The sequence below is a fragment of the Gavia stellata genome, chromosome 6 (assembly GCF_030936135.1).
Source record: "Gavia stellata isolate bGavSte3 chromosome 6, bGavSte3.hap2, whole genome shotgun sequence".
Taxonomy (NCBI): Eukaryota; Metazoa; Chordata; class Aves; order Gaviiformes; family Gaviidae; genus Gavia; species Gavia stellata.
In genome coordinates, this window is record NC_082599.1 from 55,543,752 (window position 1) to 55,562,641 (window position 18,890).

At 37.4% G+C, this 18,890-nt stretch overlaps 1 protein-coding gene across 1 annotated transcript in view; it reads right to left on the reverse strand.

The window, feature by feature from the left end:
- GOLGA4 (golgin A4) overlaps positions 1–17,477 on the reverse strand; it is a 65,807-nt gene extending 48,330 nt beyond the window's left edge. Inside the window, exons 1-5 of the mRNA XM_059818448.1 lie at positions 17,445–17,477; positions 16,120–16,215; positions 6,549–6,647; positions 1,739–1,804; positions 249–563 (exon numbers count right to left, since the gene is read on the reverse strand). Of these exons, the coding sequence (XP_059674431.1) occupies positions 249–563; positions 1,739–1,804; positions 6,549–6,647; positions 16,120–16,215; positions 17,445–17,477 (609 nt within the window). The remainder of the gene's footprint in view (positions 1–248; positions 564–1,738; positions 1,805–6,548; positions 6,648–16,119; positions 16,216–17,444) is intronic.
- Between the last annotated feature and the right edge of the window lie 1,413 nt (positions 17,478–18,890).

Sequence of the window (18,890 nt, forward strand, 5' to 3'; positions counted from 1 at the left end):
ATCTCTATTGCTGACAACATGAAATTATTTACCAACAAGAGAAGAAAAGGATTTCCACATTTTACTACCAGAAAAACATTTGGCCTATCTAGGCCAAAAATAACTCAACTTACAACAATAACTTCCATGTCAGCTGTAAGTTGATCCATTTGCTCCAAACAGGAAAACAAACAGATTATCCACTACTGCAGTATCTGTTAGCCTCATCTTTTTCCCCTCTCCGCCCAGGTACGTCAGTAACTGCCTACCTCTGAATATTTTCCCCTATAGTTGCCCAAACTGCGCTCCATTCTGCGCAGTCGCTGCAGCAACTGCTCTTTGCTGAGGCTGTCCATATTTCCCAGAGGCTCTTCTGTTTCACTTTCGATGTCGGAAGGTGGATCAAAGGTGGGACCGGCTGCATCCAAGTCCAGTCGATTCAATGAGTCTCTTGAAGATGTTCGTACCAGGGATTCCTTAGAAGAAGAACGGAACAGGGACTCTTTTACTGGGCTTCGAAACAAAGACTCCATGGAGGGAACTCGGAGCTGAAGCCTCTGGGCAAAGGACTGAGTGTCACTCAGCTGCAAAAATTCAAAGCAAGTGATTACTTCTGCCCTGCTTTTAGGCAGACAGATACACTAAAGCCCAGGAAACGGAGACCTGACCTGGGCAAAGGAATGGCTGCTGCCTAACACATGCATGACACCAAATAGCTACCACTCCCTTAGAAGAATCATCTCCTTGTGCAGAAAAACCAAGCATGCCACTACCAGATGTGCGTAATTTCATACAGCAACTAAATCAAATAAACTACAGTTCTGATTTAAACTTGTAAAAGAATGTATTTCTGTGTAACCCCTTTAAAAAGTGAAGAATATGTAACTTAAAGAAATAGTTGCATTTACTGTTGTCCCAAATGTAAAAAAAAAGGAATTTTGTGACTCACTTCCTGATGTATGAAACAGAAGACTGTATTTATCGCAAAGACACAAAGATATTTTCCTATGATTAAGAGAACAAATTTATTGTGAAAGTCTTTGTAAAACAGTTCTAGCACGCCATCTTAAAGTAAAAAAAAAAAGAAAGGGACTGTTTATGTAAAAATCATAAAGCCATTTAAAATAAAATGCAATTATTGATTTATGCAGCTAAAGTACTTAGGCCATTCTAAAACAAGAGGTTCTGTCCTATGGTACCATATACTGCTGGTGCAACAGAGTGATGTGAAAGCATTACTGCACAATGTTGCCCCCACAATCAGATGTCGGGACACATGTGCTCAGAGCCACTGCTAATCCCACTCCAGCAAGCTAAACTTTTTCTGGGACATATTAAAGAATGACCTCCACCTTTATCACTAGTGACAATTTTTTTAAGCCTATGGGTTCTTTCCCTTCCTCTAGAAATTAGCGTTCTAGCCACGCAATATGCTCTCTACTTTTAAAAGTGAGGTTAACACTCCCTATCCTGTGCTGGCTGTGTCCATGAGCAATGAGGCACACCTCAACGCAGGCAGCCTGCAGCATGCCGTCAGGTACTGCCAACCTGTCCCTACAAAAAAAGCTCCATGCATCAGTGACAACACTTAGTACTGGCTAATGGGATTATACAAAACCAAAACACCCTTGTATCCTGACAGGCAAGTACTCGTCATCCCTGCTCCAGCATGAAGATGTATACTGGGCACTTAAGCCAACATAACACAAAGACAACACAGCAGTGAAGGAGGAAACAAACCCCCATATCCTCCCCATACCTGCAGGAAGGCTGGTCCACTTCCATCATTTTCTTTGGATATGGGAAGTGGTTGTTTAGTGAAGAGCTACGGGAGGAAAAGCAACTGTAAGACGGAATAGGATACAAGGGCTGTAATTCACCGATTCCTACAAATAGCATCTGTGCTTTTTCCTTGCCTGTGTTTTTAGTACTTTCTTTTGCATGTTTATTAAGATGTCTTCATGCAAACAAGCTAGTTTGTTAAATTCAGAACAGATTGCTGCAATATACAGAACTACAAAGCAGCTATGTGTGCATGGATTAGTACGAGACATCTGCAAATGCTGACATCTCCAATTATATTATTCATAATGATTATTTATGTTACATTTATGCACAAATCAAAGAAACACCAAAAAGACAAAATGATAGCAGGAAAAATCTAATTGATGACCAGGGTTGTTTACAGCCAACATGAGTAACAGTGGAATCACACTGTCTTTCTCTGTTTAAGTACATTTGGGGGGCGGGGGGGGTGTGGTGTGAAAACTACCTGGAAAAAAACTGCTGGCAACAGGCTGCTTAAGATGCCAAAGCAGTACAGGAAGAAGATCAGACTTTCAGAAAAAAAAATCCTGTGCAAAACTTCACCCGTACATTCCTCTGCACTCCCAAACAAAGAAAAAACAAGCAAACAAACAAACCCCACGCAAAAACCAAAACCAACACAACAGAAAACAATAGGTTTGGTCTGGTTTTGGTTGTTGGGTTTTTTTGTTTTGTTGGTGGTTGGTTTGTTTTGTGGTGGGGTTTTTTTTTGTTTGTTTTGGGGTTTTTTGGGAGTTTTTTTAGTTTTTTGTTTGGTTGGTTTTGTTTTGGGGGTTTTTTTTGTTTTGTTTTTGTTGTTTTTTTTCCTATTTCAGACATTTCTGTTCCCAGTCAGTCTATCCTGCTTTTTCTATGTCCTGTGTTCAGGTGTTTTCTAACCTGTACAAATCCAGACAGTTCCCTCGCGTTTAAACCAGGTCAAAACTGAAGTAGCAAAACATGCTAGAAACCATCTTGGATATGAATTTTTTCTAAGAGAAGCAAAGCACTGAGACATATCGAACAAAGTATGAGGAATTCAGCTAAAAGCAGTGTAACTTTTAATTTTTCAGCAAGATGTACCCTGATAGTCATATGCAAGCTGTAAAATCTAAGGTGTATATACAACCAAAATATCAATCATAATCATCCATGTATCTGCTACATGATTACACCCACAACTTCTACTCTGTGTGGATATGCAGATAAGCATACATAAACACAAATGTAGAAGAGCAAAATTCAGTGGAAAAGGGCTTCAGAAAGGTTTGACATGGAGCAAAAACTTAAGGAAGTACAAAAATACCACAGAAGAAGGAGAAATCCAGACAGTTAAGGGAGCCAGAGAAATGAGCAGTCACCCAGATTCAAAGCAAAATGAGCAATAACCAGCCATACAAGACGACTGTTTGGATTTGGAAATTGCGCTTCACCTGACTCGAACAAAATCTGTATTCTGCTTCAGAGCCCTATCCTGTTGCAGGGGATTTATTCCTAGTGGATTAAGAGCTCTTACTGGGTTTTAAACTAAAACACTCCTCCATTTTATTCTCAGCTCCATTACCTGGTCTTTTTCATTTCCTAACTGGAAAGTTAATAGTAAGGGTAATCCAAATAAAAAATTATCTTCTGCTTTATAATTTACAAAGCACCTACCATGCTAGTACTGGACTGACAACAGAGGAAGACAAATACTTTGCCTAGAATTACAAACTAACTACAAACACTTCTTTGAAAACTAATACATTCCGACATGTGCAAAAAGAATTAAAGGAAACTGTGGAGGGTTTGTAGATCTAATTCATAAGAATAATTTAATAACATTTAAGATCTATTTTAAAACACAAGATTAAGTAGATTTATTAAATCTAATAAGGTGTTTACAATGTAAATCCCATGAATGCTGTTCTTTTCTGTCAAGATCCTTAAAAAGCTGCCATCTATGAAGATCCTTAAAAAATGCCATTTCAAAACTAAAACGAATGTTGCTACTTTTAAAATTTTCCTATTAATTGTGCTGACATCTTTATATTCAATCTGTGTGAACAAAAGCAGAACCTCTATTTGGATTAGACCTTCTATTGGCATAAATCATAAAAGGGACACGCTGGTAATCTTTATATAAAAACTGGACCAACCACCAGTATCTAGCTGCTGCAATTCTAAGTCACTGTGCTCTGGGGCACAGGGCCATAATCTGGTGTCCACACAGTGAAAGGTAAGCATGAATGGAAGTTGCTATATATAAATACGGATCCAAGAGGCTTTGAAGAGCTTAAAAGCCCTAGCCTTTCATAAGCCGTAAGAGATGTTTCAGCAAAACTAGAATCGGAGAGCACAGCCTGGCACTTTGAAAGTCTTGAAACCCGCACAGTTATGTCAGGCTTTCTGGAGACCAACGGAAGTCTTTTCTCCATGAACCCATACCCCTCTCTAAAGAGAGCTATACTTACAACCTCTAATAAAAAGGTTTCTTTGTGTTATTAAGATGTATAAACCAGAGCTCAGTTTTAACTGGAGCACATTAGGGTGTTCTAGTGACACTTGTGCTTCCTTACTTCCCTATTTCTGAAATGCGAACTAACTCATCTTATTTATTTCTCAAGGGTATAAATAGATTCGTAAGCCTGAAGAGTGAAAGCTTAAATGTTTGCATTTAAAAACATTTTACTGTTCGCCCTCCTTCTCAGGTATTCCAAAATTGAGTAAATTTCGGAGGAAGGAAGGAAGGAGAGCTTAGTACACATTTTCTTCCCTCATTTTCCTTTATTTTTTTCTTTAAAAAACCTCTCTGTCCAAGAATATTTGAACTGTTTCTTCATGCAACAACACCCATGCAGCTTAGTTAGTAAAGAGTTTATACTGACTTCATCTATGCCAACAAATCCACAATTACAGTCACTTCTCTATGACACTCACTCTCTTGGATCACACATCACTTGCACACACACAGTTAAAATACTGGTTTGTTTTAGCAGAATTAATACATGTTTGTGTGTGTTGATGAAACTTTCCCTCTCCTGCATCTTTAGTTTACCTAGGTTTCCCAAACGTATATAATGGGTTTTTTAAATATTTATTTGTATATAATCGGCCCTCCTCTTCCCTATAAATTTTTATATCATTATTTTCTCCCCTGCGATTCTCACTGTGAGAGAACAGCTCTAGAGCTTTCAAAAAGCTCAGAGAACAAAATCAGTTTTACAGGTAATGTATTATTAATACACATCGGTAACACATTAATGACAACTCTTACATTATAATTTTTTGCTATGTAAGCAGTCTTGTATATAAATATGCAAGTCAGTGATTCCTGCCACTAAAGTATATACTAAAAGATAATATAAAGCAACTTTTGAGCATTCACAGAAATATGTTTTCGGAAATGCAACTGTACTAGGGATATTCTGTAGTGTAGTGAGAAACAGCCCACAACTGTTTAGTGCTGTGAGTGTAGAAAAGCTTAATTAAATTTGCAGTGAAACTTCAAGTAGTGATCACTGGCCCTGGAATATGGTCAAAATACCTAGAACTTTAAAAAAAAATAATCTAGTAACTATTTCAGAACTACAGATTTTAGCACAGTCTGAATGTCCTCTTTGCTCCCCATCAAAAAGCTCAATCTTGAGAACACCATGACTGAGCTAGTAATGAATCTGTGCTGTAAGGGAATGCTCTAAACAAGCATAACCCTTTACAACAAATGAAGACTTTCCAGAGATCATCTTTTTAAAATCACAGTTTCAGTCCAATCTTGCTTAGCTTGAGAGAGACAAGTCCAACACAACATGGTGTGTTGCGCTATGTCCATATCCTTACCAAATTTCTATCCTATTGTAGCTTTCAGCACAAATTTCCAGCCTCTGAGTGAGGAGCAGAAAAGCACTTGCTGGAAAAGCAAAGTAATCATGAAGTATGACGGTGAGCTGGGACTGTAAAAACCACCATGTTTTGAATCACTATGGACTCAGGAATGCCATGCCTCCAAACCACGTGAAAGATACCAACCCAGTCCTGTGACAATAATGAGAAGAATACAGCTTTGTGTGTGCCTATGTTAGGAAGTAGAAGGCTGCTTTCCTCCCTATGCCTGCTTCCTTTTCTCCACTCCTTGCTCTCTTCTCACTGAGCTTCTCCACTTGTATAATATGAAAACAACATTTCCAGGTAAAGAAATATATATTTAAAGTAAAATGCAATTATTAAAGAAAAGGACTATTTATCCTCACAATAATAGCTACCAGGATACCAACTAGAAGTAGCTAAATTCCAGTGTCTGTATGAGGTAATTATTTCCTGCTACCATTAGTAGTAAATGACATTGTGAGGCTTTCACTGTACACAGCAAAAAGCATGTAATTTTTAGACAAAAACAGTCTAAATGTTTATCATATCAATCTACCTTGAAATACATACAGATATACATAAAAATGAAGAGGAAGACTTTCAATGGCATTAATGAACTCTAAGCAACAAACGTACAAACTTGTGCAACAATTATTTAAAAGTTGTGTAGAGTATGGTTACCTGTATAACAGAAAACATGTTAATTTTTTTATGTTACAATAAATTCACATCATACAGCACACCAGCCAGGAGCTATCAGGTACTACCTCCGTGAAATTTAGTGCAGGGTTAGCAACAGGGTAGTTAAGATAGATGCCTCTGTGAGAACAAGCCACAAGCAACACTAGGTTTGCCTTCTAGTACAGTACTCTCCTCCCCCTGCTAAAGGCATCACTAAGAGGGGTGGGAGGACTCACCACACCGTCACTCTGTGGCTTAGGTTGTTTGGTGGGATCCAAAGCAAAGATAGTATACTCAGAGAGAAAAGCAGGTTCTGCTATCATCCCGGCTAGCAGCTGTCATTCAACGCAAAAAGTAGGAAAACGAAAATAAATCAAGTAATAAGGTAAAGAGCGTTGCATGATATTACACAATTTTTCCACACTATTAAAAACATCATAAAAAAATACAGCCGTTTATGAGACAACGGATATTGACAAAGGCAGGACATAACCAGAAATATGCATTAGATCATTTCAGAACAGCCAAAATACAGTTTTGATCATTTCAAACTAAAGAAACACACAATTAAAAAAAAGATCCTAGTTTAGCCAAAGATAAAGACAATGTTTCAGGCACTGGGATTGAAATTTTTTTTAAAATTTCTGTGGACAACTTATCTTCAGATACCACTCAGCCTCCTTTGCTCTCAGCTATGCCTGAAAAACTTGTTATTCTAAAAAGTCTATCAGTATTTCGGTTATAAACAATATAAATTGCATGCTTTTGACTATCTTCTAATGTTCTTATACACTAGAATTCTAACTACACTAAAAAAAAAATACCTTACAAAATTTTTCAAACTACTAGCAGACTATTTTGTAAAAACACCACAAGTTGAATTAACCATTTTATCAAGTCAGTATCAAAGAAGAGATTTAAATTCCCAGAGATAAAAAAATATGAAGAGAAAGAGACAGGAATTTGAATTCAAATTGGACATATACATGTAATGTAATGCAGTCTAATGCTGTTAGGATGATGTAACAGATTTAAAAAAAAATTCCTCTCATGATTTTATTCATACACAAAACTTCAAGGTTCAACTTTCTTATAGCCTGAGATTTCACAACTGTGCTGTCTGCTGACCAAACCAAAACATGATTTGGTTTTTCTTCTTTCTCATTATTTCAGAACAAGTCTGTTTTATTTCACATTACTAAATAGTATTTTTAGGACTCAAACCTATTACAATGTAAATCAGAGTTTGATTTTTTTTGTGACTGTTACATTGACTCCAGTGCTCCAGTAGAAGAATTACATAAATTCAAACTGAGAGAGGAAAAATATTTTCATGTGTAAGATCTGGAATGTTACATGACTTGCAATTTGTGTCCACGAAACCCTTTCAGAAAATGCATTAAGTGCTTAATGTTCAGTGACAGCCATACACAATAGCCTCTGCATGTTGGTACTGATTCCCTATGTCTTTTCTCTAATGTATTTCTATGCTGAAAAAAACCAAAGAATTACTGAAAATCCTGAGTAACTGAGACCTAAATTACCAATCCTGCAGAAAACAAAGCAAAATAAAAACCAAAACAATGTGCTTTTATTGCCTCCTATTTGATTCACTATATTATATATGTACACACATAGACACACACCCCCCCTAGTACGAATGTCCATTGCAGAAGAATCCTGCTAGTTATATCAGAACACCTTCTACAGCTACAAAGGAAAAGAAGCTTTGGTTCACGGTCAAAAAAAAAAAAAAACAACCCCAAAAAAACCACTACAAAATTGCAAACTGTCTTTACAGACAGAGTATATATCTGCAGAGCACTAATTCTAAAATTTATGCCCAACTTTTACTTCTCAAACTGGTAAGTACAGCGACAATTAATTCTGACTTCTATTATTCAGCTGTCTTTATCATGGCATTCCCAAAGCTGGCATGGGACAAGTCCTCCAATAGTTTACTTGATTTGCCAAGAACTAGCTTGGTCCGAGGAACTGGGGTGAAACTTCTCACTTTTAAGCTACTACAAACACGAGCTGCTAACAAAAGGAATGGTCCCATTTCTCCTGGTCCCAATCTTCTTCACCCCAGCCTGGACACACTTGCCCAGTGCATCCACTGTGGTTGCAACCACATACTGAGTTTAGTCAGACTGGACACCAGTCCCTCTCTCTCAGCCTGTTAGAAGTATAATTCCTAAGAGTAAGCTGTGTTACAGCTCCTGCTATATATTTATTGAAGTGGGTAAAACCCACATAAGCTTCTTTCCTCATCTGAGCTTTTAGGCAAAACAAAAATAAGGAAGCTGGCAAGTGTTGTTGATTCCAGAAAAACTTTGTTAAGTGGTGATGGTTGTAGAAGCTCATAGCCTTGGCCATGCTATGCATTTTGTGTATGTAACTCTTGAAAGGGTATATGCCAGAAAAAGAAACGGCAAATACTATGTATACACACGTGTACAAACACACAGCAGCAGTACTATAAGCAAGTCTGATGGGCTCGTGAATTAGAAGCACGCAAATTCTCAAACACAAATAAAATGATGAAATCTTTAAGATAAAAATTACTTTGTACCTTTAGAGAAGACCAGTTAAGATGATGAAACACAGTTTTCAAAGCACTCATAAATGGATTATGGCAAATATTATTAACCAAAAGATTATGAACATTTTCAACATGTATATGTAACATATATTATCTTCAGTTTAGTTAAGTCACTTTTAAAAACATGGCCATCAAGAACTTAGGAATCACAGATGGTTCAAATTACCTCTTCATAGTTACAGTATGCTAATGTTTGCTTCTCAAAATATTAAGTCGTGACATTTCACCACAGCATTATTTTGCTTAATCCTAATTCCATTAAATAGTACAGCAAGCAACTTGCATTAAAAAGAATTCCTATTTAATCTCTAACAAGTTATTATTCTTCACCTGAAAGAAAAGAAGAAATTGGACTGTCAGTATGTTCAGCATCCATGAATTGTTATATTTTTAGTGATTCCCTGAAGTCCATGACTGTGTCAGTGCAGCCAAGTTCTAACGGGAGGCTTAGACAGTAAGTCTTTCACAAAACGTTAATTGCAAAACCCCAAACTTACGGGTAAGATGATAAAGAGCTTTAAACAATGGAAAGAGTTAATTTTTAAAATTCACTCAAACTACCTTGATAGGCAAGCGATAGGGAGTGCATGTAATACCTCTTTAGCAAGATCAGAAGATCCAAGCTATCCCACAGCCTAAAATATGCCAATCCACATTATTAACATGTTCTTGAGAAAAAGAAAGAAAAAAGCTTACGAATATAAATTGATGCAGTACTGCTTGAGTTTGCAGACATACAACTCCAGGGTCTCTATCATAACTAATAGTTTACACAAACAGTAGAATGCAATTAACAACACCGTCAAATTTCACAAACCTTAGTCAGAACCCTGATGCAAGAACATCACTAAATCATTGCAACTTCTCCCTACTGTTGCTTGAGTAAAGGCAAGCACAAAAGGGAAGGAGCCAATCCCACAAATAAAGAAGGGGAGAAGACAACGCTGAGGCAGAACAGTAATCACGGTATCAAAATGAAATTGCAAAATATTTCCTCCCCAGTAGCCAAGACAAGAGTTTCACACTTCAAATAGCTACCAAAGACAGAATATACTCAGCCATGGTCCAAGAGTGGCATTTCCTTAGCACACTTAGAACTGCCTGCATCTTCTCATTAGTGAGTTCATCCTCCATTCTCGGATGCTGGGTGCCCAAGAATGAAAATATTTAAGTACTCGCTCACAGTATTTTTGTTACTCCAGCAGCTCATTACCTGCTACGTTTTTACAGCTAAATTATAGGCAGAGCTGTCTAATGACTCCTTTAATTACACTACCTAACGCTTTCCAATATATACATGTGTTTTTATCCGCACTTTTAAATTTTTTTAATCAACTATTCATTATGGCTTTAAAACTAGCAGTCTAGTTAACTTGAGGGGAGGGAGTTATTAAAAGTCACTAAAAATTATTCACCTACTAAAAATTATTCACCTATGCCTGGAAAAAAGGCAAGAAACAACCTGCTAGTCTGCCAAAATTAAACAGATAAATATTTCCACAATGGATTCTTGCACTTCAGGATCTGGCCCTAAACCCACTCTGAATTACCTTAGTAGCTCCAGAAACATTAAACATATCTGGTGCTATACTGTCTAATGTATCACTAGCACCACATTAGCGCTATGCCAGCAATGTGATCAGCAAAACTAGACAAGCAGGGAATCCAACTGGGCTGAAGCATACTGGAAACAGACAGAACGTGCAAAGATGTAAATAATCCTTTAAGTAACCTTCTCTAATCCTCTCAATGCCATCAAATCACACTTGAAGCTTGCTATAGAAATCTTACTAAGATCTTCCAACATTCTGTTTCAAACATATTCCAGGGTAAATGAACTCCCTACCCCATACCGACCTTAATCTCAGGCACCAAATTAAGGCTATGATATTGCTGATCTTTTGTCACAATATTTAACTCCATTTTTTTGCAAGTAAAATCTTACTAACCAACAAACATTTCTATCTTGGAAAGTTACAAATGAGGTAAATTAGGCGATGAAGCCAGACACCAGATGATGCTACGTTTCCTTCAGTATTACCAGAGAACAATACATAAAGCGATTTTTTAAATAACCTTTGTACTTCCAAAATTCCGAACAGTTTTTGTAGCCCTCAAGTTTGGCCTAAGTTAAGCAGCCTTACTTGTTCTTCATGGACTTTCTGAACTCCAGAACCAACTGTGTTCATATCATTCTTTCTATTCCTCCTCCCTCTGAAGAATTACCATGCTCAAAGATTCCTTTGCTACGATTCTGATGAGAGAGGCGCAAAGGCCAAAGTACATGTGATCCCTAGATCAAAGGGCTTCCTTAGCATGCTGGGAAACAAAACCCAGAATTTAACAGGGATTAGAATTTGAACCAAGTCTCATTGCTCTGGAGATGGCAGTAGTTGAATCAATGCATGTTACATATATATATAATATATCTTTGATTGCCCAATGCAGTTATTATTCCCTTTCAGAAAAAAAGAAGAGAATCAGTAGTTCCAAATTTCAGATTAATCTGTCATCAAGCTAATTTGAAAATTCATACATTTTGTTAGCAAAATGCATCACGGTATATGTGCATTTGTGGTACGTTAATGCTTAAAAGCTTTTACAATTGTACGTGGACAGTTTTGCTATGTTGTACATAAGCACAGTAAGACAGAGGGAAAGGGATCAGACTATAAACCTGTCTAAGAGACAAGCCAGTATTTGCTCATCCAGCTCCTTGAACTAGGGGATGTCAGCTATCAGGCTAAAAGTTTAGAGTTTCAACTTTTACTGACAAGTAACTCATTCCCCGCATTAAAATAAATAAATAAATTTGGTTATTTATCCAAGTTGGGGAATGCCAGAAAAAAGTTGTGAATAATTCAGTAGTTTGCTGATATACACAAATATTTATTTATAAAAGGTTCGTGTAATTTGCAACATAACCTTTTATGCCTCATCCCTACTGTGATCAGGGAATAGGAAAAATTGAAGAGCTGAAAGTTCAATTTTTCTCTCTGCAATTAAAAAAGCCCCAGAACCTAAGAGTGCAGAACTGCATTTTCAGAAAGAGGTAGTACAGAAATCAAAACACAGCTCTTCTCTGGTTTGTTTTTCATTCTGATGAGCAATCTAAACATGCTGGTCTATACATCAGGAGTTGTAAAATCCAGGCTTTAGGTAGAAACTAGGTTACACAGCCTCCTAAATTTAGTTTTAAATTTGCATGTCAGAAAGGCAAAAAACATAGACATATCTGAACCACTACCAACTTTGCACGGCAACATCTATTTAGAAGTACTTCAAATTAAGTATATGAATACAGGAAACATGCAGCATTAACAAAGGTACTGAAGGAATATTATTTCAGGTTTACTTGTCCTGCTTTACTAATAGCCCGCACTAGAAAAACATTTCAATTAATTTAAAACCACAATCATTATATAGCACTAAAGTGAGACTGAAAAGTACCTTGGCTAGTTTATCTTTAGCTCTAAGAAGAGCTATATATATTGTGCTCTGCTGTCACTTCCATAACACTCATGAGGATGTGAGTGATATTTGCATCTGCATGACTGGTAGGTCATCCACAGCAAGCTATCAGCTGTTTGCTCTCAGCTGATGGCTCTGAACTAGCTTTGTTATCTTCTGCAGGAGGGCCTGGCTTGTAAATAAGCGTATTACAGAACAGAAAGAAAATTTTTAACTTCGAGGAACTAAACTGAATATGATTGATCTATTTCACCTCAAATTCTGTTCAAGAGTCAACACAGTAATAGTTTGAAAACCACTTTTCTTCCCTAGAAAAGACTGGAAGCACTAAGTAAGCATGTTTTAATCATCCAGGGCTGTTTCAAATGACACCAAGACCAACTCAGAAAGCATCTGATATGCAAATTGTCTGAAGTAGTTCTATGGAAGTACCAATATATGCTTTTACCTCACCCTGTAGTCATATTTCATGGGCTACTTACAAGAACAGAATACAGAACTAGACAGTCTTCTGCTTTTTCTTTACACACAAACAAAATTATGAGCTTCTCTGTAATGCTGCCTCTGGAGATCCACAGCTCCACTAAAATAGAAGCTGAAGAAGAAAGTGGGCACAAAAAAGAAACTTACCTAGTACTCCATGAATGGAGCATACAAGGTTGGGGTTTTTTAAACTGAGAGTGTTTTGGAATTTCAAAAAATAATAAAAAAAAAAATCTTTTCATTGCAGAATATTAAGCAAGAATGTTTGCCCGTACATTTTATTACAATTCTTTGATCAGACTAATGCTGTCATTTACAACTCTAATTCACTCTGAAATTGTTTTTATTCTAAAAATATTCTGAGTTTAAATCAAAGCTTTCACGTGCAATACTTGCAGCTTTGATATTACAGCACTAAAAATCCAAAACCGTGATCCATTAAAGACATACTAAAACATAATAACCCAGAGGGAGGATAGAGAACACACAAGAGAACTATGAAACACTGTAATTTTGCTTAGCTTTCAGTACCGAAAGGGTTAGCAATTATTCACATACCGCAAGAACATTTTAGCATCTAATACTCTGCAAAAATCAAACATTTTCAGTGTATTAAATGTTGTCCAAATTTAGTTCATTGTAATGCCATTGCCATTGACACCTGTACATGAAACATCTGCCTGATCAAATGAAAACACTGCAACAAATGCCCCCCAAAAGACATAATGCACCTGTATAATCAGGACATATATTTTCAGAGACAGTATGTAATATCTGCAACTTTTTTAAGCATAGTAATACTGCTGCTGAACTGAATTTTATGAAAATCTAATCCAACAAACAAATTTCAAAGATGATTTGCTTTTAATCGTTCTGTTAACATTTATGTGAAATATTTGGAGAAAGGAGATTTCATGTCTTGATCATTTAAATTTATCTTTATTTTAGTAAAATTTTCCATTTGATGTAAAACCAGTCCTTACAAAAAAAGAAGAGATTTTCATTCCCTTAGCAGGTTCACTACTTTCTGAATTTCTAATTACAGGATATGTTTCACAAATAAAATTCTCATAGCAGCTCCCTAAGCCCAAGGATAACTGTAAATCTGAGGTCACTTTAGTACTCTGTTTCCATTCTTAATCTTATTTCTCCTTCTGCCTCTCTGATCATTGCAGTGTAACCACTGTATTTAGAGCATAATGTTCTTCCAACGAAACTTGGCATGTCCTGTGGGGAATTCTTTGCTTCTCCTGTTTGTCTGGAAAAGCAGTCTGTAAAAAAGCAGTCTGCTGGGGGGCAACATGTATCTAACGAAGCAGTACAAGACAAAATGTAGTTCTCCATAGAAATGATGAACACTACAGAAAGCATTGATACATACAGGTTACATATCAGTAGCACCCAACAACATTTGAAAATGTACTTATTTTTTTAAGTATGTTATCCAAATTGTGAAGACAGCTGGTATTTTTTACTAAATCAATCGATAAAACTGGAAAAGAAATAACCCTTCAGGCTCACAAACCTTTTTCAGATCTGGAATAAAAGCAGACATCCTCAAAAATAAATACAAGTTAAGGAACAGTATTCTGCCTGTCACTCAATGTGTGAGTTATAGTATTTGAGCAGAAAAGCAGTTGGCACTTTCATAATAAAGGGATGAGGAGTGTTACCACTTAATCTTTCCCTTTATTTCCCACTGAAAAGAGAGAGGAAGATTTCTTCCTTTTGTATAGGCAGCACCAAGTTAATGACAGACAAAAAACAGTGAATCAGTCACGCAGAGGAACATCAGTGTGTTTCATGGCTTCAATATTTCGTATTCCACTAAGCTCTTGCTGCTTAAAAAGTCCGAAAACCTTGACCAAACCAGTCCTCTAACCTCTAGCAATGGTCCTTCTACAATGGACACACATAATAAAATAAAAAAAAGGGGAATCTCTATGTTTGCACCGGTGACTGATGACCCCAGCTCTCGGCACCAACTCATTCTTTCTAGGCCACAGTGGTAGTTCTCATGCGGCTATATGCCACTTCTATACTCTGCATTAAGAATAGAAATGCAGGCTGTTTTTCCTGAAAAACAAAAAAACAAAAAAAACCCAGCAAACTCTCCTTACTGAAACACTTAACAATTTATCCTGGGTGACACTGCTTGCTGACGTTTTGCAGCATCAGTTAACAGAAAACCTCTCTCCGGGGACAGAGGGAAGTCGTTATAGAGAAACTAAGCATTTATTAGAAAACTCAATACTGCATTTCCAAAATACAAAACAAACTCATGAGGTACTCTTCCTTTCATTTCTGTTATCATTGCAGGAAGCAAACTGCCAAGCTATAACTGGTAGCATTCATAATGGAATCTAAGACAAATTTCAGGTATAGCTGATGCCATCTCCTGAAGAAAACGTGGTGTTAAAAATTAAAGTGGATTATCCCACTGCAAGAAAACACATCTTTTTTGTAGCAAAACCCAGCAACTGTATTTTCTGGCCAGGAATTCAACATTTCTTCTGACAAAGTTCACAGAATCATAGAAGTTCCCTGCTTTACTCTACCAGACTATTTTCACACTAAGTCAGGGGTTTTTTTATTTGTTTGTTTTTCCTTTTTTAATCAAGCCACTTCAAAAAAGCTATAGTACCCAATATGAAAAAATGTGAGCGTGGATTATCTCCTCTGTTTGCTCTATTATGCCAGTCATGGTTAACCATCATCCTGATAGTGATTTTAATGATATTTTATGATTAATAACTTAGACTCAGTTTGGTTTGTTGTATGGTTTTTTGGTTTTGTTTGTTTGGTTGGGGGTGTGTGGAGTGTTTAAATTTGGTAATTATCTGACAAGGACTCAGTTGAAGCCTTTAGGCTTATCCACCTCAAGTGAACTGTGCAGTTAACTGGATTCCCCCAACTTTTCAACCAAAGAGGCATAAAAAGTTACTATCTCTGAATGTAACTTCTGTCCCACTACCTCACCGAGTTCAGTTCCGGGGTAAGATTTTTAAGACCTGAAGAAGGACTTAAAAGGTTTTCTAATCTGGGGGTTAACCACTACAGCTTAAAGGTCTGTTTTAATAATATTAAACACATCAGTATTTAACCTAAAAATTAGACTATTCATACCTATAAATGCACAGAAAATAGTAAGATTGAGGAATCAAAAAAAAAAAAATTAATCAAGGACACAAAGGTAGATTTTTTTTTTTTTTAAGTTGAAAAATACAGAAAAACACTTCTCAACTGACCTCTTGGTTTGGTGTTAAAGTGCCTTCATCATTCTGATCTGTAAATGAAGATGTCCTGCTTCTGTTGCCAGCTGGTGGAGGGGATACAGAAGGGACCTACACAGAGATCACATATATCAACAAGTAATAATATTAAGTCCAGAACTAATTATTCCGTATCATAACTTACTTCAACAATTACTAACTATAACATCTCAGTAAAGCCTGGTCTAGATCTTCCTTTTTAAGAAAACAACTGGTTCCACATACTGTCTGTGACAAGTTCTACCTTACTGCAAAGTCACCAGAGCAGAATATGTCACAAATCAGCCACAAGAGCATGCAACAAAACTAGTTATTTTGATTATTTCTGACCATGGTCCTCTTAGACCAGATTTGAATCTCAAGCCTCCTAATACTTTAGCAATATAACAGTTACTTAAGGTTTAAAAGTTTTACAAACTGACAGGGATTCAAACATTTACATAGGGAATACCATCTGATTCCTTTAAGAAATTAACCAAAAAAAATTACAAAAGAAAAAAAAACCACTTACAAGACTGAATCTAAACAAAGAAAAAGGGCAGAATAAAATGACACATTTTATGTCAATATGAACTTGTTCCTGTCAGCACTGAACATCTATCCAAAGAAATTTCACAACTTCACGCTGAGTGAGGTTGCAAGAAGCCACGCCAACCCAACCCAAATGTAGCTTGCCAGCCTCATACTTCAAAATTCAAATATAAAATTTCAGTATAAATGTAATGAACATTAAAATATCAACAAGCTTTTATGTACAAAGAAACTAATTAGCAAGGTCTCTCATTAGGTATATTCTACAATATAAGCAGAATGAACAAAGTGTTGCCAAAAAAAAAAAAAAAGAAAAAACTACCACAAATCCTTTAACACTTCGTTGCAGCACCATCACTCAGGTTGTATACATAAATTCTGACTTGCAAAATGCATGTCTTGCAAGACAGAGTTGGATATTCTAAAACATGACTGATAGTGTAACAGACCACTGAAAAGATATTACCAAAAAAGACAGTTTTTCGGAGAACTGCACACACTTTATAAGCTAAATCTATACATACGTTTTGTAAAATTTGGATACTAATGAATTAACTCCAATAACATACAAAACACAAGATTATTCCAAAATCAGTCATCGTTACAGACCTGACCAAGGGGACCCAATGTTCCCCCCTGAAAATACAACTCAAAAGTCAAACACGTCACCTAGTACCAAATAACCATTCACCATGAAAGCCCTATGTCCTGCTGAAAAATTTCACACCAAAAGTAATGCCAGGGATTTAAAGATCGCTTGTGCCCCTCACCATACAAAAGGAAAATGGTTTCCAAAAGAACATCGCCACTTTTCTGCTATTTAGGAGGAGCACGAAGGTCTGTCTTCACTCTGCCCTCAATGATTCTACAGTTCTCAGTCATGCATTCAGACTTCTTACACAAGAAACAAAAGGATTCTGTAAGTGATGTTAGAACACAGAATGTGGAACAGGATAGCATCACCTAGTCCCACTGCCTGACCACTTCAGGGCTGACCAAAAGGTCAAGCAATTAAGGGCATCGTCCAAACACCTCTTAAACACTGACATGCATGGGGCATCGACCACCTCCCCAGGAAGCCTGTTCCAGGGTTTGACCACCCTCTCGGTAAAGAAATGTTTCCCCATGTCAAGGCCGAACCTTCCCTGAGGGACGCAGCTTTGAGCCATTCCCACGCGTCCTGGCACTGGGTCCCAGGGAGAAGAGCTCAGCACCTCCCTCTCCACTTCCCCTCCTCAGGAGGCTGCAGAGAGCAGTGAGGTCGCCCCTCAGCCTCCTCCTCTCCAAACTACACAAACCCAGAGTCCTCACCCGCTCCTCAGAGGACAGGCCTGCCAGCCCCTTCTCCAGCTTTGTGCCCTCCTCGGGACACATTCAAGTACCTTAACATCCTTTTTGAATGGCGGGGCCCAATTTACATGATTGCATCATCCACAGCACAGGAATGCAATTAGTATGGCTATAGCTAGTTGTTTCAGGATGTGCTATGTCAGCATGTGTTTGCCTTGTGTGGATCTTAGCAGGGAGGAAAGCGTGGTCTTAAATTGCCCTGGCTACCAGTTCGTTTTCAAGCGTAACTCAAAGCATAGGTTTTAGCTCATAAATCCCATGTCGTTTAAAATCCTTGCTACTTAGAGACTGTCTTTTTCCTCAAAGCCCTCTGGACAGGGGGCACTCATGGCAAGGGCACTTGCCTCCAGCCTTGCTCTGCCGGTTGATCTCTCAGATCCACGTTTGGACACATGCAATGGCCTGTCTTGTCACACTGAGCTTGCATCAAAATGTTGAGATTCTTTAACTGAAGAGACATAATCTGGCAGCTTTCTGCACTCATTGCACCAGTTTTGCAAACTCATTACCAGGTATGTGCTACAAAATTGTTTTTCATAGTTTCTTTTATTAATTAAGATAAAAAAGAAGTTCCTTTGTATCTGACTAACGTCATCAGTAATTTCATCACACCAACATTCACAGGTGGATTCAGGTGGGCATACAAAATGAAAAATCTTCAGTCCTTCTTGGCAGCTAAGTGTCCCTACGTGCCTGTAAAGGAGAGGTACTGTCGGATGGCCACCTGGCCAGCCACCTCCTTACCCATATCAGCATTACCAGCAACAACCTTCCTCTTCACTAAATGCCTGCAGAATTCATTTTAAAAGTCATCAGCAACCTTTACTCACACTCCTGGAGAGTAAAGCATACCCCCACAGACAGCA